Here is a 24,599-nt window from a genome sequence, read left to right on the forward strand (position 1 = left end):
AACAATTTCTGCTGAGCATGTGTGACATCAGGCTTACTTTATTAAAAAAAATTCTAAATAGATTTTTATAAGAATACTTTGATAAATAAGACTGTCTTCTAATATGTCTCATAGCTTCCTTTAAATCATTCATGTCATGGAATGCTTTCAAGTAAAAGCAACACACAGGCAGGGATTTTTTTCTTATACAATGGTAGTTCAGTCAAAATACTTTGGGGTCCTTAATCTTGAAAGCAACTCAAAATGTTGATCCCATAAAAGAATTTACCTAGATGGGTTTATATGACAGTGCAGTCCTGTCTGTAGCAAAAAATAAAACTTGTATTAATTTAAATTCAACATGATGCATGTTTGTAGGAAATTCTGAATATAGTAACTATTTCTCTCTCTGTAGGTACAATTTTCTTTCCTCTTTATGTTTGAGTGACTGACAACATCTTGCTCTCATTTTTACTAAATAGAATAAATATAACACAATGCTGTGTTTTCTGAAGCTTCAATTTTTTTAAGTGGAAGTTAAATGATTGGTGTACTGACAACTTGTATTGAGGCAGTCAACCTTACTCTACTCCTTTGCCTTTGGTAGCAGCCTGTTTGATTTCATTTTATGGATCCTCTTTGTTTAAGACCACATTGAGTTATTTTTTTAAATACTTAAAATTTCCCTGTCTGCATGAAAGACTAAATTGTGCTATAAGCTAACTTTTGCTATATACATATAACCTATACCTATAACCATATAACTATGTAACCTCTGGCTTAAGTCCATATAAGCTCTGAGGGTGAAAAGGCAGAATATAGGTACAAAACACTTAAACTTTAAGCTTAAACATTCCTCATCCTTGTCCTCAATTACAGAATCTTTTGGCTGAGAAGGTGGAACAGCTGATGGAGTGGAGCTCAAGGCGTTCAGTCATCCGCATGAATGGAGACAAATTCCGAAGGTTTGTGAAGGCTCCACCTCGTAACTACTCTGTGATAGTGATGTTCACTGCTCTTCAGCCACAGCGACAGTGCTCTGTTTGCAGGTAATTTATACCTTACTGAACTTTCTCATCTTCCTCACCAACCTTCAAGTGAACACTTGAATCAATGTGCAGTACACTGAGTGGGGTTGTTCTTTGCATGGGATAGATGCACACTATTCAACAGACTCATGTGCTTGTTACAGCATCTTTTCAACTGTCATTTAATCTAGATGTCAAATTTTAGGATTCTGCCAATTTTTTATTTCTTTTTTGAATTACAATTGAATAAAATGTACACAACTAAGGAAGACTTTCTCTTTAAGAAATCAACTTTATTATAGTTGACCATGATCTTTCCAAAGACATTGTGTGACAGAAGTGGTTCATTACCATATAATAATGGCACTTCACTGTTTTCTTCAGTAAGAGATGTCGAAGGCTCTGATGCAGATGTGACTTACCCTGTGATTTCACAGCTTTGGACAGTTCTTACATGCAAGCATATTGTTCCACAAAGACATGCTTATTGTGGAATACTTTCTGGCACTGCACTCTGATATGTTCTGGTGTCTCCATTTAGAATATGTATTAGAGTGGCTCTGGTATTCCTCTAAATTCAAGACCTTTTTGTGCAAGTTCCTAGCTCAATAAATTAATCCAAAAATTACTAATGATAGACAGGCAAATAAGGCCAAGGGACTGAAAGGTAGTCATGCACTTAATTACCTTACTGAATCAGAAACTGTGCTAATAAAACCTTCTTCAACCAAAATATGCATTAGAAATTATTGTGTCTAGAAATAGATTGGATTATTGTGCAGGGAGCTCTAAACAGTGTTTAAATAGGCAGTAAAATACTCTGTAGAACTATGAAATATGCAAGCTGTATATTAAGAAATATTATTTCTTGGTTTTAAACAGGTGCATTTTAGTCTATATACAGAGTTGGTAAACATAGCAGCTTGTTAGATTTCTGATGTGTTGGAATGGGACATTTACAACAGAAACTTCAACTCGTGTATCTGTAGTTGTATATGGGTTTTATTGGATTTTTTTTATAGATTAATTTTCCATCATTGAAGTCTGTTGGTCAGTTTTGAGGGAGAGTACATAAATTGCCTTTCCATGAGTTCAGTCTCCATATGAACTGTGATGGTGAAGGATTAGGTATAGAAACTTTCCAATATTCTTAAGTCAAATGAACTTTTAGTTCAGCACTTTGGTTGCTGTTGTTTCTTCTTTGTGTTGCCAGGGTTCAACTTTAGGAGAGGAAATAGGAGTCGAAAGTTTACCATATTGTTTTAAATCATTCCTTATTTTCTTACCCAGTGGATAAAGCTACAGGAGATGCACCAAGTTCAGCTTTATAAGGGTCATTGTATTTGTCATTATAATGGCCATAGCAAATTCTTTCCCTGTACTATGTACAGGTCTTTTATAGGGCATGTGAAAACAACATAAATACTGCTTTTTTTAAAGGAAATTAGGTTTGCTTGCAAGTGTGTTTGTTTACTGTACTGAAAAAGAGCTTGTAAATTTTATCTTGTAAAAGGCCAGACTAGACATCTATGTACAGAAGCAACTGAAAATCTTTAAGCATAAAATGAAGGAAAAATCAGCATACTACATTGAGTTGGGCTTGTTTAAATAAATGTGAAGTTGCAATCCACTTGTTCATGGGAAATAAAAGGAATTTAGTGAGGTTGATCATACTGCACGTAAGACCATTATCAGGAAAATCGACATTTTCAAATCAATTCCTAATTAATGGACAGGAGCACTGAAAGTATATAGAGAACTGAAATGCGTGCATTACTTGATTGTTAGCTATTCACTAGCCACTTTGCCTAAAGGAAAAATAGATTTTTTTAACTTAATCTGTAATGTTCTGTGAAGATGCTTTTGTGCAAGATTTAAGTTAACTGCTACTTGTCAAAATATTTTCAGAGCAATTGTATACAAAAAAAAAATCAATGTCATATTTCAGATATGAAAAAGCACATAGACTGAAATCTCTGACTTTGAATAACTTTGTCACAAGAATTAGAACTTTTTTTTTCCCCTAAAAATTGAACCTTGTTAGTTTATGCATCACAGGCCTATCTACAAAAAAAAAAGTTTTTGTTGTTTCCTTTTGGTGCTTAGATTTGAAATTTCTATGTTTTGTCTCTTCTAAATGTCCAGTTAATAAAGAACATGTGTGTAGTATTTTCAAAACGTGAAAAAAAATATTTGTGTGTGGCTGTTGAATAGAGCTATGTCAAATTCTAAGCGTGAAAAACACAGTATTATACATAAAAAATAAAAAGAGGGGGAGCAGTAAATAACAAGATAAAAATACCAAGAGTAGGAAATGTGGTCCTCCTCTGGAGAAGAGCAGTGAAAGCTAATGGTTATTAGAGCAAGCCATTGTAGATGAGCACATTTGAGGCCAGAAGAGATCATTTGTGTCCTATCTTGTTAAAAAAAACCCTATATCCTTTGTTTATCTGATTTTGTATTTGGTTATATTTAGAATGTTTGTAGTTTAGAGGAGCCCCTGCTTATAGTAAAATCAGTATGACTGTTCTGGCTGGTGTTTTGAACAACTGTGGCCTCACAGATGGAGAGGTAGCTTCCTGCATTTGAAAGGTTAGTGTCACTTTTGGAATTCTTCCAAGTGAATGCAAAGTCAGTTTGGTGATCTATGTTCTCCACTGGACAAAGGACTATCATGCTTGTCCATTGCTGAGAAGTGCTGTAGCTTGGACATTGTCTAGAAGGCATGAAGGAAGGATTCTCCCCTTCTGCAACCTCCTACCCTTTTTAATGCTGGAAAAGTTTCAGATTTTGAATGGAACTTGGTTGAGTTCACCTATCCATATATCAAGGACATACATGTGAAAAGCTGACCAAATATGTCTCAGAGAATGTAATTTTCTTTGTGCAGCAAGGAAGACATTATATCATCAATCACATAAATCACATGATTTGTGAAAGTATATGGAAATCATATCAACTTACTTTTAAAATACCACTTACAAAGAAGTCCTTGGGACTCTAGATATTTGGATAAAGGTGTGGTAATGGCAAAAAATAAACTTTCAGTCAATCTTGTCTGAATTAATCTAGTCCTAACACATGAAGGCTTCTGAAAACCAGCAGCTCTGTATAGATGTTAGTAGAGCCTCTAGTCATGCCTCTAGATTTTTTTTTTTGAGGAAATTCAGTATTTATCCTAAAGCAGAATTTAGAGTGAAGATTTTACATATAACAAGTTTAAACAACAAACAAGTTTCAATGTACTGATCCAAAAGAGTATTGAAAACTGTCTGATGCCTTCACAATTGTGTTAGTGGTAACATAAATGTCAGTTTTTCTGTTGACCCAATTATTTAAGTTCAATATGACATAGCTGGTGTTGGGAGATGAATTAACAATAACGGATTAGATATCCAGTGTGCTCTCAAATGGAGGTCAAACGTGTTTCTAATGGCTTAACATGGGGGATTTTTTCCATGCACATTTGGAAATGCGTTTGATTAAACTGTTTTAGTTCCAGGAAATTAAACTTGGTTAGTCTTAATTGACTTTACCTGTTATTGCTGTTCTTGGTGCATATACTCTGCAACTGCACATTGGAAGCAGATCCTAAAGGGCCCCTTGATGCATTGTGATGATGAATCAGTTTGGATGAGCAGTCTGAAATAATCTAACTTTGAACAGTGATGATTCAGGATATAAGACGAGCTACCTTTTTCCCTTGGTGTTTAGATCTTCACTCAACTAGATAGTTTATCTCTGTTACCCACATCAGTCACACTACTAAAGAAAAAATTACTTATGTATGTAAGGAGGAAAAAAGAACGTTTGTTCTGACAATAGTATTCACAGAGATGAGACTGTTTCTCAGCCTGTACTTTGTATTACATACAGGCAAATAGTAACTTCTAGATTGACTTGAATGCATTTTTGGGTGAAAATTCGCTTCCAACTTCTGTGCTTTTCATCTTTTTGCGTTTTGCAGTCTGCTCCCCTGTTTTATTCTCACCACATTTTCTTAAGTGATCAGCACCTTTTTACCAACCAGACTTCAGTGACCCTGGGGCTGCACTCGATTTTTTTAGCTACACATGGGCTTTAGCTCTATCCTGCTGATGCTGACTGCTCCTCTGCATCTTTCATTCTTATAATTAACTCATTCTTTTTTGTTTGTTGCTATACCATCTGACAACTCCATAAGCAAAGTCTTTTATTTTACTTTCCAAGCTCTGCTTCTCTCATCTGATTGGCAGAAGCAAGCATCTCTGCTTTCAGTACAGGTGTACATCAGAGACATCTTGTTTGTCTCCAAACAGTTCACATTTTTGTCTGGTTCATTTTGCAATTCATTTCTGGGGTATTTTCATTTGGAAAGGGATATTTGGGTCAGAAAAATGAAATTGGTCACTTGAGCTTTTCCTCAACAGCTGAAGCCCGTCACAGAAAGGTGCATATTTTGTGTTGATTTTTTTTTTTTCTTAGTGTTCCTTGAAAAGATCAGAGCAGAGGCTAAAGATGCTGAATTTCGGTGGATAGGCTTTATAGGTTGACCTGTGCTACTAGTTTGTTATAAGATAATGGTTAAAATATGTAAATTAGACAAGTGCGTCTCTCTGTGAATTTAAAGCTACTTGAAACAAACAGATTTTGGTTTGCATACTTTCTACTATGCTTGTTTATGCCTGTGAATTCCCACATGTTTCCTTTTAAGAGGTGAGCCTTTTTGAATTATAGCAAATCGAGATTGAAGCCTAGAATTAGCATCATAAATGATCAGGAGAAAAATGGGGAAATGCAACAGAGAAAGCCTATGGTAATGGCAGATGACCACTTGTGAAGACAAACTTGTAAACTGCACTAGCTGAAAACTGTTTTGTTTCAGTTCTAGATGATGTTTAACAGTATTTTACAGTGGAAGTAACAAACCTGCTTCGAGATTCTTGGAAAACACAGTTTTGCGAAGACTGTGTGCAAAAAGTATTTATGAAGAAGAAAGATGAAAGTGGCTGGTAATACAGACAAGTTGGGTAGCCAGTAATTTTTTCATCCATGTTGACCAGACTATTGCATTTTTAAAAGCGTCAGAAGTTTTTTATATTGAAAGGAGCGGTGATTACTCCCATTAGCTCTGTGCGTATAAATATAAATGTAAAATATATTAAAAATATGTAGAATATGGGGGAGATGGTTCAATTTTTCAGATGTGGCACATGTTTTCTAAAGACTGCTTTGGTTTAGTTTGAGTGACAAGATTGAATTCTGTCAGAAATTATTAGTGGCATCTTTCAGAACAAGCTTGTAGTTGCTGAAGAAAGCCTGCTGCAGAATGGGCTCAAAGTTAACTGCTTAAGTTATTCCTCCTCACAGGTTTATCTAAAACTATGGTTATAATTCAACATACAGTTTGTGTATTTTTAAATTTTGAGCTTAATTTTGTAGTATGTGCTTAATAAAGGTCTCTGAATGTAGCCGCCTTCTGCTAACTCAGTGCATAGAAGCAAATAGCAAAATATATGAGAGAAGAGATTCCTCATGCTTTTATTAACATCTACCTTATCAATTAGACCTCCAAGAGGAGGTGATTTTTTTAATTCTGAAAAGAGAGGGATTCTGTTGGTTTCCCTGCTAAAAAAGATATCTCAGAAAAGAAATATGTTTTCAAGTAGCCGATCCAAGAGTAGGTCAACAGCAAAAAGAATTGTGACAGTCAAGGAGGCATCATCAGAAGGAAGAAACAGGATCCTCTGTCTTTCTGTGGTTTTGGGGTTTTTTTTGGCCACTTGATCAAGAGGAGGTAGTGAGAAAAATCGTTGGCAGGTCTCTTAAATGTAGTGAGAGGAAACTGTGATTTGAACTTTTGTTCAATGAAGGAATAGGAAATGTGGAAGGAGCTGTTGAAAGCTAAACAATTGCTTTTCCTGTGTACTTCAGGATCTTTATAAAAGTACTGATGAGTCCTGTTTAACCAGGCAGTAATTTCTACTTGGATCACAAGAAACTCCTTATTCTTCCTGTGTTCGCAACTCTTTATTTTTTTACTTCACAACTTCTACAAAATTGGACCTCATAGCTTCTTTTCATCTGTAGAATATTGAAAATTTCATGGGATACTGTAAATAGAATAGCATGGATTTTAGCTTGCCTTCCCCTTTTATAGACATCTAGTTTGCAAAACGAGTGTAGCTTTCAACTAGTGTCCATACACTATGTCACCACATATGTGGTGAATTTTCTGGACACATTTGTAGATTTTTCAGTGCTTTTCTTGAAGACAGTATGAGTCACTCTAAACAAAATTAAAATCAAATAAGCGTTCTGAATTTGTCTTCTTGACACTGAGAAGACATCAAAATATGCATTTAACCCCTTGTTTTAGTCTTCAAATAAAAGCCAAAAGTTGTTGTGGAAGTAAATTGTAGCATTGCTTGCAGTTTACTTTAAACAGATGGATAAGAACAGGTAGGTGACCTGGTAGTGCATTCTGTGCCAACTGTACATATGTAAGTATTTTGTACAGTCCATAGTGTGCCAGAAAATAATGCTTTACTGCTTTCTTTGTCAAATAATTCCACACTCTTATTCTTTTCCTAATATTCCATTTGTGTTTTTCTTACTAAAATGTTAGGCTAATAGAATAAAATTAATCTCATTAAATATAGCTCAAGCTATACAAATCTGATTAACTGCCATAGACACCCACATAATTAATCTTTTTAAATAAAACTTTTAATATTTCATGAGCAACTCTTGCGTAATGGAAGAATTTTCGTAGAGCATTTGCTTAGCAGCTTACTTTCCAGAATATTGAATTTTCTGAGTAAATCTAATAGTAGCATTCCCTTTGATCTAGCCACTATTTTCTAGTAGCTGGTCAATATTAGTGTTGTTGTTGCTAGTTCCCGTGTTGCTGGTATAATGAAGTTCTTAAGAGGTGACTATAATAGCAATAGCATTCAGATGTTCTCCATATATCAAAAAATCCTGTCAAGCAAGCAAGAGCAGTGCTACTATATTTTTCTGATGAGTTCAACCCAAATGTAGTTCTTTGCTTTATGCCTTTATAGTATTTCATATAATTATTATAGCAATTTTGTATAATTAACGTTGATCCGTAGAAATAAACTGATAAAATGGGTACGAACTAATTATAGACCTAGGTAGGTAAAAAGTGACATAGTTGATATTGTCTGTTGTTAATTGAAGACTGAATTTTTTTTCAGTCAAGTGCTTGTGTTTTTTACTGTTACTGAGTCTGAAAAGGAATTAACCTATGCTACAGAAAGTTATTAATGTGATTGTATCAGCATTGTATCAGTTGGAGATTATGTAGTGTAGGATGATCTTCAGTTGTGGATGTGGTAATCCTTTAACTTTGTATTCCTGCTGCTCCTTGTTTCAGTCTTTCTTCTCCACACCCTTCAAGAGCTGCTATGAAGATATATTACAGAATTGTTATTTTCAGTCTGAGGATGAAATTTTACTTTGACTCTTTTACAGAAAATCTAAAGCAACCTTTTGAAAAATTATACTTTCTATCTATTATATTAATTCAAAATAGTTCGAAGATGCAAAATGCATTGAGATCAGCAGGAACAAGAGTCCTCTCAAATAATGGGGGCATAAGTGGAGTATCTGAATTTCCCAGAAATACTATTTCATCACAAGTGAAAGGTAGATGAAGAAGAATGATGGTATCAAGATGAAGTGATTTTTATCTTGTTCTTCTAATAAAAATGGTTCAGCTTTAATATAGCAGGCTTATCAGAAGAGTGCATTACAGATATTGCTTAAGATTTTAAAGCATTCCTTTGATGTTGTCTGACTGCCCTCTTCAGGATGACAGTGAATATGTTAGCCTGCTTAGTGATACCTGTTTCTAGAAATAACCAACTAATGAGTACATCACTTTTTTTTTTTTTAAATTGCAAACTGCCTATTGAGTAAGGCTGTTAAGTAGCAAATTTTACAAAGTCAGGTAGTAAGGTTGAAAGTTGAGTTTTATTGTGCTTCATCTTATTTATTCTTTGTGGGAGTAAAAGGTCATGAATTTTCATTTTAACTCTTAGATTTTTGTGATAGTTTTTTCATGTACAATGTATGTCTTAATAGTACACAACTTTGCTGGAGTTTGTATGTAATATATGTCATGCCTAAAGTTGATCTCAGTTATGAAGAAATGGTGAAGGTCTTGGGATATCTATGGTCCTGTAATGCTCTTCCCCTTTTTTGCTCTCTCTTCTGTATGTTTAATGCAGAGTTTCTCTTACAGCAAACAGATTTTTGAATTTACAACTTTTAAATAAACTGTTCTGCACCATCTAACACATAGAACTGTTTTTCTAGAAACACTGTTTTGAGAAAAGCTGCAGAATACATTTATTTATACTGCTTATGTATCTTTCTATATGCAAAGTCGAGTTGCCAAGTGGTGAAATCCTGGTTTGGACTCTACAGCAGATGTGATTAAATAATAATATGGAAATTAACAAAGGAATCTGTGTCAATCAGGAAGTACTGCAAGCATTCTTTCTTTTTTTTCTCTGAATTTTTTTGTTGGTATTGATTTGTCCTATTAAAGAATCTGTGGGTTTATGTTTCTGTGTTTAGAGAATGTCTCTGCTGATAAAGATCCCGAGATTATTCTCTTAGAATTAATTCCCTTTCCCTTCCTTTTAGTGCAATCAGGGCAAAGTTTTTTGGTTTGTTCTTTTGCTTGTTTGGGGGGCTTTTGTTTTTTTGTTTGTTGTATTTCAGATTTATTGTGGTGGGTGTTTATTTGGTTTTGGGGGGAGTTTTTTGTTTGTTTGTTTTGGGGTTTTTAATTTTTATGTAAAGTGGACAGGTGAACAAGCAAAACCTCAAAAAAATCTGACCTGAATTTAGACCCATGAGTAAAGCCAAGAGGAGGCTTTCTGACATATTTGAATAGTAGCAAATCACCTTCTGTTCTACAAAATTGTCACTTTTAAAAGAAGTTTTAGAGAAATAATCTGTAATTTATTATGCTACTTACAAGCCTACTGTTTATTTGGTTAGGATCATTTCCCAAGTGCTTAGCAGTTTCTTTGGCTCTCTTTTTATGGCTCTGCTGTTTTAGGAAGACTGCTACTTTCACAATTCTGTGTTGTCTGTCCACTGGTTTCAGAATTCCTTATTTGTAGCTGTTTCCAGCAAGTAAATCCTGATATTGTAATCAGGGGCAACATAGGCATTTGCTTGCATGGATCTGTTAGCAGATTTTTGTTACACTTGCCACACAGTTCTGAGACTTTTAAATATGGAAAACATTATTTTTTCTTAATATCATCTTGGAATGTCTCTGGTATAGTTTACCTTAACACATTTTATAATTTTGGAGAAGACGAGTTTGAAACAAAGAGTTGCATAACTAGCTGAAACGTTTTAACTGATAGTATGGTTGTTGAGAATGATACTGAAAATGTAATTTATCTAGCTGTTGCAGCTCGTTATAGCATATTTTTTGCCAGTGAATGCCATGTGGATGTACATTTGTTTCTTTTCCTTAACAGGCAAGCTAATGAAGAATATCAAGTACTGGCTAATTCATGGCGCTATTCATCTGCTTTTTCAAACAAACTGTTTTTCACAATAGTGGATTATGATGAAGGGGCAGATGTTTTTCAACAGGTAAATGTTAGACACTGTAAAACATTGTTAATTTTTACAACTACATGTTGATTTGCCAAATAATGTAAGACAAATTATTTTCTGTATGTAGGTGTGTACCTCTGTGTTTTGTATACAATTTCCTCCTGGTTAAAAACACTGCAGTTTCTATGACATTAACAAAGGCAAATTCTACCAATAACCACTTCTAGTTTTTCCAAGCGTAGTTTATAATCCTTGTTTATAGATTGCATTATACATGTGCATTTTTTTTCCCAAACAATTGTTAATGTAATTTTTTAGAATGAAGAACATTGCAAATAACATTTGCATTTAAAGATTTCCTTTATTTTCTCTTCAGTGGTAAAAAGCTCTTAACTAATTGCTTTTATGTGATACAATATTCTTCAACTTCAATAATATTTGAATTAGCCTGGAAGTTCTTCAGGGAAAAGAGAAGAGAATGGTTTACATTTTATATATTGGCTATAAAGAGTGAAAAATCAGCTGTTGGAGAATAGTTTGTCTCCCTTTAAACTGAGTAGTCAAGGCAAAATGCATCCCTTGAAAATTAATACTAAATACTGACATGATTTTCTTTGATATTTATCCATTCATTGAAGCTAAAAATGCAGATTAAGAGAAGTGAAAAGCTTTGAAGTTCTCCATATATTTTAAACACCTTTTGGTGAAGTATGTGATTTAAAATGTTTGGAGGAAAAGATTAATATTTATTTTAAAATACTTAATTTAAAAAGTGTAATTACTGTTTTTAGTAAATATTTTTACTTCCAGTTGAAATATTAGAATGTATTGTGTAAAGAATGGTTATTAGTGGCTTAAGATTTTGCTTTACAAATTAAAGATTTGCTTTACAAAAATTTGTATTATTGTAACTTACGTGATTATAATAATACAATATATGTTGTTTGATCTGGCCTTAAACCAATCAATACATGTTAGAATAGTCCAGTTCAACTTATTCCCTGTGTAACAGAACACAGATTCAGTTTTATTTTGAATGATATGCATTTAAAGTCATGTTTACATGTAGATGAAATTAAACATCAGTATGTAAGGTTCCTACCAGTTTTAGAGATGCAGTGTTAAGAATACATTGAACTAATGGACTGTTTTAAGGTGGATTTGGGGGAAATTCTGACCATACATTTATGTGAACAAACAAGTCATGTAATATTGATGCCATAGCAAAAAACCTCAAAGGTAATGCAATTTGCATTTTTTAGCTTTTGCTATGTTTACAGAGCAATGGTAAAGTAGTTCCAGACCAACTGCCCCCAAAGTCTATCCAATGTCAGAAGGTTTCTGCATCTCAACGTGTTTCTGTATCTTATGTTTCATTTAACAATTTCACAACATTTGTCTTAGACTTTCTTGGAATATTTATTTCCAAAACAGCTCAATAAAGAAGAGGGGTATTTTTTTGCTTAGATTAAAAACATTTTAATAGTTAGTAATTTCTGTTGAAAAATTCAGTTCTGTACTTGATTAAAGATTAAGTTTGGGTAATGTAAAATTAAATTTCATTTTTCAGGAATGAAACAAACAGGCTTACTCTGCATTTTTTATTTAAAGGCCTCCATATTGCATCATCTTTAAGTGTTACCTCTGATTTTGTTTATTTGCAGCTTCATTTTCTAAAGTGCTTTTTTGCACTATTTTTGAGGTGTCCTGAACATGGAGGAATTTTATGTAGTAAAACTATATTCTCCTCTACCATCTAGCAGAGTTGAAGTCAGAATTTCAAGTGGCAAATGTGGATGGAAATCTGTTTGTTTATCACCTTTGGGAATTTTCATATGTCCTCTGAATGGTTCCAGTGACATCAACACATGAATTAAGATTTTCTAGGGATAGTTATGTAGTCAGTGCTAGTTTATCTAGGCCTTTCTGGATTCAAAAAAGACTAGTCACTCGTGATTAGTCAGTCTTGCAGCCAGTAGAAGGCTAGATGAATAGTATAGTTAACTTCAGATTCATGAGAGCTGGGCAAGGGAAACAAATCAAACTGCTTTACTCCCTTTGAATATCTCCCTGATATACTTTAATAGATTGGATGAGTGCAGGTCTCTGTTTTACCAATTACAGGAAAGGTGTTACAGCATGTGAAAACCTTAAAGCATAAGATACTCTTACTCAGAAAAGCTTGTGGGTGAAATACTCTGAATAATTAAACATCCTGAAGAATCTACTGGAGGGAATATTCTGAGCATTCTTTTTGGAGGACTATACATGAAATGTGTTAAAACTGTAATGTATGGAGGCAAATAATATTTTCGTGCTAATTAGACTTGCATTATTGAGGATACTGTGTTGTTTTATTTTGAGGATAGAGTTACTAATTCTTTTTCCTGCTGTTTTTCCTGGTTTTCTAGTTGAATATGAACTCTGCTCCGACTTTCATGCATTTTCCTCCAAAAGGTAAACCCAAGAGAGCTGACACATTTGACCTGCAGAGAATCGGATTTGCAGCCGAGCAGCTAGCTAAATGGATAGCTGACAGAACAGATGTTCATGTAAGTCTTTCAACATTTTAAAAGTTGAAACCAAATGTATCTTTGTAGTCTGAGACAGACTGATGACAAATTCCATCTTTCCTTAATTTTTTTTTGTCAGGTGAAGGTTCTAGAACACATTAAAAAAATAACATTCGTGGTATTTATGGTAACTTCTGTGGTTTGCAGATTATATTCCATTCTTGCTTGGTTAAATTTTCTGTAGTCTTATTCTGGATGAAAACAAGCAGTGATAATTAACTGTTAAGAAGTAAAATGTGCTTTGCAAGACTATGTACAAAGCAAATAGATTTGAATGTAGCTTCTTCTAATTCAGATAGAACCTGCAAATCTGTTGAAGAAATAATGTTTTGGAGTTGAAAAGTTCAAAATTATACGTGAAGTTTTTTTCATATTATGTGCTTATTAAAGGAAGTACTATTTTTTCTTATTTAAATATATTTAGGAATTAGTCTTGCTGACTTGGAATCCAGATTTCAGATGCTCCATATTTATCTATATGGAAGATGATCTGTATGTGTGCATTTATTACAATCTGTATTTGCATTTATCTTTTCCAGATCAGAGTATTCAGGCCTCCTAACTATTCTGGTACAATTGCACTGGCTCTTCTGGTATCTCTTGTTGGTGGCTTGTTGTATCTACGAAGAAATAATTTAGAGTTCATCTACAACAAAACTGGTTGGGCCATGGCAGCTCTGGTATGCAGATTTTCCTTACTAATTTGCTTTTTATTAGTTTCTTATCCTAGCATATGTGTCTTCATTACTTGCATGGTAAATTAAAAGCCATTGCATTAATACATTGTTCAGAATGATACTATCAGAAAAAGATGGATAATCTAGATTTTGGATCTAATTCTCATAAACAATGAGTATCAGTTACTATGAGTGACTCACTGAAAATTAGCAAACTCTGATAGCTGCAGATTTCTGTTTGAACTTTAACATGAAAATATTTCCAAAAATAAATATTACTGATGTTTATGGCTATGGTTCAACTTGTCCTTTTTTGGTAAAATCAGTAGTGTTATGATTGATTTAGTGTAGATATTGGTGTCAGAATATCACTTTCAAGTGATGAAAGGTTGAGAAAAGTAACAAAGGCTTTATATGTTTGTAAGACAATGATAAAATACCTGAGAAACAAAGAAAAAGGGAGAATTCTATCCAAAACTGATTTCAGTAGTACTGACTTTAACATTCTACAGTTAACCTAAATGAGAATAGGATGATCTTAGAACCTTAATTCTGAGGAAAGACTGGATCTAACCAATTCTGTTTGAAATACTAGTCAACTAAATCCGCAAAACCATAAATAATGAATTAAGGTTTAATTTAGTTAATAGTGTGTTGCAGTGTGTTTTGTTATATCACAGTTTTTGAACAACTGAATAGAGTGATGAAAATATGGACTGTGCAGTATAGTCAGCTGTCATAGTTTTAGATAGGCAATAGTATGCAAGGATGGTAGAAGATGGTTAGGGTGTATCAATAAGGACTCATTACTCTGGCATCATTGTGATTGACAGAAGAGGAAAAATCTGAGGGGCGGCATCTGAGGCTTAATTTTCAGGGACATGGCATCAAGAGCATGGTTACCAACACTAGAAGAGCGTCTGGGATTATTGAATGCAGTTCAGCATTTTGCTGCTTAATAGAACTCCTTCCTGCTGTACTAGTAGTTTTATCAATCAAGATCCATACCTGTAAAAATTTTGTCCATGTGTTTTGCACAGTATAAACCAAGCTTTTATTCTTTTGCCATTGAAATCGTTATTTATTCACTTGATAATTTAAAAGATTTTTTCTCAACTTGAATCAATATGAATTGACCTTTCTTGAAAGCATATGGCTACGATTTTAGATGGAACGTGAGTTTATTTGTGCATCAGCATTCGTATTTTATTTGTAATCTAGGCTCCCTTTCCCATGAAAGCTTGGACCAGATGGTCTTTTCAGGTCTCTTTTAACCTGGGCTATTTTATAGTTCAGTGTATTTTAGCTCTGCTAGAAGTAGGTTACTGATGTATCCTATAATCAATTTTGCCTTTTCAAAGCTATATCATATTGATGGTTTGCTATTCTGCTGTGATTCAACAATATGAAAAGATACTTTCTTTTTGTGATACTTTCAGCTGATGGGTCTTTGGCAGCCTTTATTACACAAGTTCAAAGATAAAGTTACCTAATACCTGTTAAGCACTAATTAATTTTTATGTCTGAATTATTAATAAGATCTTAAAGACAGCTCTTTGTTCAGAATTCCTTAATATCTGGCATTTCTCTTGAATAGTGGTTACTGATAATGCTCTTTTCTCTCATGTGGTACTGTAGCTTTTCCTACTAGTGCACTTTGCATGCATTCTTTAAGCAGTTTGTTAATCTACACCATACATTAAGGAAGGAATAAAGAACAAGTTTTCAAATAAACCACCTGTAGGACTAGATTTCAGGTAGAATGATGTTTCCTTTTGATCTAGAGAGCCACGGGCAGAATGTCTTCCTTGTTGCAGGATGTCATTTGGAGTATCCTGAGCTCTAGCACAGGGTTTTGACATTCCTCTTCCAAAGTAAGTCTGTCATGTTTAGTTTCATATATTTTTTCTAGATTACAAGGTTTTTTTGATCATAATACTTTTTAAAGATGTACTACCACCAGAAAGCTCACATTTTATATGTATCAGTCTAACATTTTTTGAACTCTTGGTCTTTAGCAATAACCTGAGTAAAACAATAATTGAGACACCAAAATAGATATTTGTGTCAAAAATCAAATAAAGATATGTAATAATTGGTATTTCCTTTGTTTAACCATGCACTGTATCTCTGGAGACAGTAACTTCATTTCAATTTCATATTTCTGAGTTTCAGATCAAAAGTTTAATGTTTGAATGTTTTGGGGAATTGGTTTTTTTGTCTTGCAGAGGTTAAAAATGAGTTCTTCAAATCATAGAATTATTCTATTACAAGCTGCATTCAATAAATGGTTGAAGACATAATTAATTTCCTAATTAATAAAATTACCACATCAATTCTTTCTTAGAATATTTGCCGTTCTCCTTAGCAGCAGCTTGACAGCTGAACATTGCATCTGAATGTAACTGTAAATTGCAGTGTGGAAAACCTATAATCACATTCCACTCCTGTGGACAGGTTCAATGTCCAGATGGAATCAAATATTTAAAGAAATTCTGTTAATGCCATTCAGTAATTGCTATCCTGCTGATTGTATCAAAAAACAAGGGACTAAAATGGCATTAATGCCATTTATTGTTGTTGCTAATGCTATTTCCTATAAAATTCTGGTTACTTTAAAAATTAATAGTACTGAAAAGATGTTTTAGAAAATGTTCTTATATCTAAAAGTATATAGTAATTAATCATGGCATTGAGCCAGCGCTTCACTATTTTAATTGTTATTGTCCTTCTGACTTCGCAATGTTTTTAAAGCCCCATAGTCTGCAAAATGATGTTTTGTCAAAGATCATGCAGTTACCAGGAATCCTTTTGGTTTTATTCAGATATACCCAGCCATACAAGTAAATTTTATAACTTCTTTTTGATGGAATCAACAAGGGCTCCAGATTGCAGGCTTTTGCACAGATAACCTCAGTTAATAACTAAAATATGTTAGAATTCATAGAAGAAAATGGACAGTCATTAATATATTCCTTCTAAGTTATCGTGTAGTTATGATTCCCTTAGATCATGCTTCTTTTTCTACCAGTAAAACTTAGAGCGTCTTTTTTGATAAAAGCTCATTAAAAGGAAAAATGGAGAAAATAGTGTCTAGTAAGATGCTTTTTATGAAGGGTATAAATAAGAAATAAATGTTTAATTTTAAATAATTATATTCTTCATTAATATTTTTTCCTCTTTGAACTTTAAAAACTAAATTAAATAGAGAAAACCTGGCAAGATGCATAAAAACTACAGGAAGCCCATGTTTTTAACAGAAGTATAGGCAATTATCTTATTCCTTATTGGCAGTTCTTTTTTTCAGATGATAAAGAATTGAGAAAGCATGGAAGCTCTTTTCTAAAAGCTGTAGGTTTGTGTTTTGATTGTTTTTTGGGAGATGTTGTACTGTTAGGTAGCTAGCATTCATTAACTTGCATTCGTTAGCATTAATTCATTAAATTTAAAATAACATTTTTTAATTTCAACTGAAAGTTTTTCATAGAGATCCTGGGATTCAGTGACTGCAAACTGTGTCATTGCAAACAGAGAACTCTCTAGTTTTCTTTTTCTTGCTTTTTTAGAGCTTCTTAGTTTACTAAGTTGAAGAACTTTTATTTTCCCAAATGTTGAATACTTTTTATGTAAATGAAAAATGGATGGTGCCTCTCTGCCCGATTGAATAATTTGTTGCTAAAAATTAGAAGAAAATTCTCAGCATAAAATGCCTCTGCTGTTTTTACTAGCAGAACAGAGGATCCCAGAAAGATTAACTGAGTTTTTGTTCAATAACTTCATTGATACCAAAGTGTTGTGTCTCATAGACAATATTTCCAGCACTGTTTTAGGAGAATATTTAGGAATGCATGTACTGGTTTTGATAGACTTTCAGAAGCAAGACCAGATCTTTCATCTCACACATTAATTGCAATGCCAGTTCACACAAAACCATTAAATTGGTTTTGTCCTCAGCATTAGATTGTGCAACAGCAATATTTGTGGTTTCATCCCCTCCTTGAAGCACTGCAGACTCTGGTAGTATCTTGTATGCCTTAGGCATTTTCATTTGCAACATCACCCAGCAGACTTTTAGAATGACAAACCCGAATGACTGAGTCACAGTACATAATATCCCAAAAGATGTCTTTTGAGATCACATGCATTACTTATCCTCTAGATTATCTTAGACTTTAATTCAAATTCTGCTATTCATCTATGGATATTTTTCCTTCTGACATGCCAACACCAAGATGAGGAAGGAATTCTGTCCTCAGATATTTGCAGAATGGTGTCCTTTTATGCTGATAAGAAGAAGCAATTCAGACCCTTGTCAGGACTCTTAATTTCTTAAGCAGGCAGAAGAAAAGGTCAGACAGTATAAACCAGCCAAGCTTCTAACATTTTAGATGAGGAATTGCTTCATTTTAGACAACAGTACTTGTGCTGAGGGTTTATCTGTTCTGTTGGCTGGAATGTGGGCAGCTAGGGGTCTTTTGAAAGCACTTACTTTACCAGGCTGTCACTGTGGTTTTCTGCATATAATTTTCAGTTTTATTTATGTGTATACTTCAGATTTGCCTATATACCTGTGAAATCTGGGAAGTCAAAATTCTGTGCTCAGATTGGAATGGCAGCTCCCTAGGAGCTGACTATATTGGGCAAAATATGTCAGGTCACTTGAATGAGGAGATAAAGTGTGTGTTTACTTGTTCTCAGAACAGTTAATGGGTATGAAAATGTTTTGTGCTGATACACTCCACAGTATCTATACCACATAATACATTCATCATTAGTTATTGGTCTAAGAGAGCTTGAAGGGTATTGTGGCTACCAGTGGCTTCTTCACCCCTTTCTGGGAATGAGAAGAAAAAAAGTCAGTGTTTTATTCAAAGATAGACATAGAAAAAGTCAGGTTCCTCTGTGTGAGTAGATAGGCATCTCAAAAGAACAGCAAAAAATGCTGATTGTTAATTTTCTTTTCTTCCTATAGTCGAATGCTTTAGGGGTGCACATTTAAAGATACAGAAATCCATTGTCTTTGCTTCTGTGTTGTAGTCCCCGTCCTTGAATTGTATATCTCTTATTGGAGATTCTAATAAGTGATGGATTGTTATGTAGAAATTGAGCACGGATCTCATAACTCAGTAGCTTTCATTGATCACAAAAGCAAAGATAAACTGGATAGGAGGGATTACATTTGTTTAAACAGTAATTGTGAGGTGGTTAAAACTTACATATGCAGAAAAATAGAGAAATTAAGTGCAGAACTGGCTGCCCATGTCTCCCTTTTTTTTTTTTTTTTGAAACTATACTTGAATTTAACTAGTCATAAATGAATCTAAAGTTCCATTATTTTTCTTACATTACATAGTGTTTTCCATGTTCTTGGGTCTAAACTTGAAAAGAAATCTAATTATTGGCTTTGTATGGTATCTGCTAATAGGAAATTTCTCTTCAAAATGCATTCCAAATGGCTTTTTAAATCTCCAGTAATTTTGTTTAATGAACTGGCAGATAGTCTTAAACAAAACTTATATCTTTGAGAAAGGATGTATTAAGCCAAAATAAATCATTTGACAAAGTTTGCAAGACCAAGAACAGTTTAAAAATTCCTGTTGATGTGCTTGTGAAATTGTGTCTTGCTAGCAATTCAGTGTTCTGCTGGGACTCTTGGTGCTTAATTTACCTTGCAACTGTTCACAGTAGCCTTGTGGTTTAAACACAAATGCACCACAGGTGAACTCAAAGCAGTTTTCCCCTTTAGTGAAACTGAGGATGGAAGTCATCAAGAAAATACCACTTGCAATTTGTTAACAAGGTCCTTGAGCAGACCTGTCTGCACATATAGTGTATTCAACTAGGACTGATAAACTTGCCACTGAAGACATTCTGTGGACATTTGGTCTTGGAACCATATTATGTTTTAGCAAATCACTGTTCTTTCCCTCTCTGTGCTACACCAGTCAAAAATGTAGATCTAATCTGTTTGCTTTTATCATTTAGATGCAGAGTAAGCTACCTAAATCTGGAAACTCTTAAAATAGTTTGAACCCTGAAAAAACCCTGAACTCCCTTGATAAATCAGGTGGCATGCAGCAGTTAGTGCTGTTCTTGGAGTCTGACAAAGAGAAAGAAGGGAGCCAGAGGGATGAAAGGTCTGTAGCACTCCTCTCTGTAGAACTGAGAAAGTAGAGACTCTTCTATGAGAAAGTGTCATTATGCTCAGAGATAAGTGCCTTGGCTTGAACTCCAGTTTTCATCCTTCAAACTTTGACAAGATCCAAGAAAACTGCAGAAAGTGGCCATTTCTCTGCATATGAGAGTAAATATGAAGTCATTAACCACATGGTACAGATTGATCATCTGTAGGAATTAATTTGGTAAAGTTTTGTCCTGGGAAAAATGAACTCACAGTAATGGTGAGTGAACTAAGTGTTTTGGAAACTTTAGGATCCCAAACCATGGGATTCTATGGAAACTATGCCATTTGGAATGGCATCAGCATGATGTATCTTAGTTTTGTGCATCTGTTCTGGAAATAGTGGTGTGTATACAATAGAAATCTATAGTTTCCACGGTTGGGTTTTTTTTTACCCAGATGATTGTAATTGGAGAATATAGAACACAGCAAAATGAGCTTGAATGTCAAGTGCTATCTGTAGCATACCAAATGCTTACTTAAGGGATATGATGGAAGTGCTCTGTTCTTAGGATACTTAAAATAGATGAAGATTGGAAGAGGACTAGGGAGAAGTGGGAGAATGTTTTCTGGCTCCTGAAAATGTAATTTTGAAATACACCGTCAAAAGGAACATGATGGAAAGAAATCATGGCAGATGCAGTATGTGGTGTACTGAATTAGTTTCCTTGGTCACTAGCAGTCTGAACTGAAAGAATATGAATGATGCCTTCAAGTTAAAAAACCATATTGTTAAGTCTTTGCTTTTCAATAATCTTAATACTCGACATTTTCTTCTCCCCACTATTGTGTCACCTAGATGTTACAGTCTCAACAGCATGGTATTTGTATTGGCAAGCATTAACGATCTTGATTAATTTGAGAGATTTATCGTTTATAAAATATATGACTATGTAAATTGAGCTGGAGTCTTTTTAATCTTTCTTTATGGAAGATTTGGCCCTAGAGAATGTAAATTTCAAACAATAATTTAAGAATTAGAGAAATGATTTTTCATAGAAGACTCACCTTCAGAGACCTAATTTTTGTATTCTATGCATCTGTTATCTTTCAATGTTTTACTTTTCACCTAATTTTTTGCCTTTCAAAATATCTTTCACCTCACTTTTGTTATCCACATTTTCAGTTTCTATACTTTTGTGCTTTCACATAAGCTATCTATTGTGTGATTCATCACCAAAATTGCAGTATAAATTTCTCTGCTAAAACAGTCTGCAAGGTATAGAAATAACTATCTGTTACTCTTTTCCAGTAATGTCACTGTATACCCTTTTCATTTTGTTGCATAATATTAATTAAAACATAATCCATTTGCTAATAATCACTACCTGTATGCCTTCATCTGCCATATTAATTAATATACTGTTACATTCCAAATCCTGTTATAGGCAAAATGAAACACACCTTATATTTAAAGCCAAGAACCTGTTCTTATTGTAAGTAAAATCTTAACACTACAAGGAAGAATTATAATTAAATCATATATGAAAATGTATCTTTCTTTTCTATTACAAGAGAAAAAAGTCTTAATCATAACAGCATAACTAAAATTGTTTTGCACACACTTCTTAGTGTCTTTGCCTTTCTCTGATGTCATGGTTACTCTTCCACTGTTTATATCTCGAGATCATTCTTTGGCTTTGGTTTGGGGTGATGGGGTACTATGGTGAGTTGTCAGCATTCCAGGTTCTCCTCCAGGGAGGAGTATGATGTTGCTGCTTTCTTCCTCCTTGCTTTAGGGTCTTAGGGGCTATTTCATGCTTTGTGCTTCCTTCACTGATCTGCAACTAAATTTTACATCAGAATTTACTGGGTAAATGGTGGTGGTCTTCCATATGTTGGATGCTTGTCCTTTGTTCCTTTTGTTAGCCCTAAAACTGTTTTTGATGAGCTCCCATATCTGTGTTTCTTTGTTCACTGTTGGTGTAATATTTATAGGCTTGGGGTCTCCAGTGTAATCCTGTGCATCCTTTCTTATCATTCCATAGTGGTACGTTACATCCTGTGTTTACAGTTCTACTGTCTCTACAGTCAGCTCATGCCTGCACTACCTCAGTGTGTTGGTCATAATTATTTCATCCCAAACAGAATGGGGGAGGGGAAATTAATGAGCCACACGAAGATAAGCAATTGTAATGTAAACTAGACATAGTCACGCGGTCTTTGGAAAAATTGCTGTTTCAGCTAAAGAAGTTAAAAAACCCTATCAATTACCAAACAACAACAACAAAAAAATACCAAACAAAACTCCACCAAAACAAAACCCAAAACCAGGAAAGACAAGACAGATTTGAATAAAACCTGGCAAGATTCAGTAGTAAGACCTTGCAAAATTTATTCATATTACTAGAGGTGACAATGCTGCATTTATAGGATTTCAGAGCTCCAGTAGCTTATATTTACTTCACAAATGAGTTACTAAGTATTCTTTAAAGAAAATTCTTTAAGGGTTTTAGTAAACCCTGGCTTAGTTAGTCATTATGGTATGAATTTTTACATTTGTGATCCATCTACTTATGACTTAGGTGTGCTGTTGGGAATATTGATATACGGTAAAAATGAGCATATATGTAACTGTATCTAAATTATCTTGTAATTTTTCTAAGGATTATCTATACTGATACGACGCAAGATATGTTTAGATTATACAAGTTCCCTATTTCTGTTTTTCTCATTTGTTAATCAAAAGATACGGTATTTTCCTCTTTAAGAGAATCATAATGACCTTCTATGAGAATTAAAGTCTGTTTTTACAGCTGTCATATATCTCTAACCTAACTTCACACTCCTCCATAGGGAATTTCACTTTTCTAACAACTCAGTCACTGCTATTTGTCATAGCTAAAATGAATCACAGTCATATAGGACACACAATGAGAATTTCATAAAATAGGACAGGGTTTTTTTTAATAACTGGATTTTTTTCTGTGACTTTTTGTATCATTTTGTACACCTGAAAGCAAAAAGGTAAGCTAAACATTTATATAGAATTTAGAGACAGAAATATTTTCATGAAAGGTTCTATAAATCCTGGATACTAGTTTCCAGAACATTTGCAATGAATGCCTTCTACTGCTCCAAGTGCTTGTTGCCATATAGATGTGCAAATGTGGCACATAAATATAGGATTATTTCAAGAGAGATTTGAAAAATCTCTCTTGAACTAACTCATTTTCAGAATAACAAAAGTGATTGAGAATTTTATGAGAGCAACACATCTGAATACATGATGCTGAAATTCACATAGAGGAAGATAGTGTGTCTGGTTAGGGGAACAAGTACATATGTAAAGCAAGAATCACCAGCAGAATGGTTTTCTGTTCAATTCATCATGGTAAGTTAATAAGCATATTGTTTTTCTATTTTTCCTAGTGTGTTGTATTTGCTATGACATCTGGTCAGATGTGGAATCACATCCGTGGACCACCATATGCACATAAAAATCCTCAGAATGGACAAGTGGTGAGTTGATTATTTCAATTTTATTTTTAGGGGAAACATTGTATAGACAGTCGCTTGCTACAGTGAGTCTACAATTGCAAAAAGTTGCAGTTCCATAGTTCTGTATGACAGTCTGTCAGAGTCTTAAGTCTCTAGTTGCAAGCAGAGTCTTTGGAATTTTAGGTGTTTGAAAGGTGCTACCGTCTCTAATTTGAGCAATGACGTAGGTGGCTGTGTTTTCCAAAATTCTCTCTATGAGGCTCCTAACTGTAGTGAATGTGTTATAAAATGTTCCATACCACACAATTTTCCGCTGCCCAAAGATAAACACAGATATTGTGTCTTTTTGTAGGGATGTGCTCCCTCACATGGTAAAAAACAGATCTCTTTTGTTTCTTCCTTTCAGGCTACATTTACACAAACCCTTGAGGTTTGTAAGCTCTTATCCTCCTGTCCAGAGCATTTTATTTAGAAAAGGAGGTGCCAAATATTTTCATGTGCTTTGTACCATCTCCCATCATGTCTGTAACACTTCCACTGAACTTTATGGAATGCTCTATCCTGTATCTCTTTGCTCCTTTAATTTAAATTCTTTATCAACTTTACTAAGTTGACTATTGCCAAAATTACTATTGCCAAAATTAGTTAGATCCTGCTACTGCTGTCTTTGAAGAATTACCTCGTTTGCTTCTTCCTGCTCACAAATTAGCAAATGTTCATCAGACTTCAGAAAAATAAACTCTCTTTGCCTGCTAGGAAAATAAAGAGGACCTTGCCAAGTTTCTACCACTCTTAGTTATTTACCACATTTAAAGCAGTTTCTTGGGATGGAATCTACAGAACTTGCAATGAACTTATCGATCAGGAAGCTTTTCAGCTTTGACCATCACTAGTTAAAGGAAACTGTCTTATGCCTTAAAGAAAAAATCTGTTTTAACTCCGTTAGTGTCATATCTTAATTGGAGTAGCAAAAAATGATGGTTTGAATTTGATTACCGATCTGCATTTTATCAATCTACATTTACACATTTACATTTTATCGTTTTATCAGCATATTGATTTCATAAAAATGTCAGGATTTCATCTGTGAACTTTGTTATTCAGAAATAGAATTGATGATGTAATA

General features: G+C 34.0%; 1 protein-coding gene across 3 annotated transcripts in view; it reads left to right on the forward strand.

Annotated features, from left to right (window-relative positions):
• Nucleotides 1–24,599, forward strand: part of TUSC3 (tumor suppressor candidate 3) — a 104,780-nt gene that overhangs the window by 32,171 nt on the left and 48,010 nt on the right. For all 3 annotated transcript variants that reach the window (XM_051790354.1, XM_051790356.1, XM_051790355.1), the window contains exons 2-6: nt 859–1,028; nt 10,520–10,637; nt 13,013–13,153; nt 13,714–13,854; nt 23,405–23,494. In XM_051790354.1, the coding sequence (XP_051646314.1) occupies nt 859–1,028; nt 10,520–10,637; nt 13,013–13,153; nt 13,714–13,854; nt 23,405–23,494 (660 nt within the window). The remainder of the gene's footprint in view (nt 1–858; nt 1,029–10,519; nt 10,638–13,012; nt 13,154–13,713; nt 13,855–23,404; nt 23,495–24,599) is intronic.

The sequence above is a fragment of the Manacus candei genome, unplaced genomic scaffold, assembly GCF_025592945.1.
Source record: "Manacus candei isolate 608988 ecotype Guabito, Panama unplaced genomic scaffold, ASM2559294v1 h1tg000028l, whole genome shotgun sequence".
Lineage (NCBI taxonomy): Eukaryota > Metazoa > Chordata > Aves > Passeriformes > Pipridae > Manacus > Manacus candei.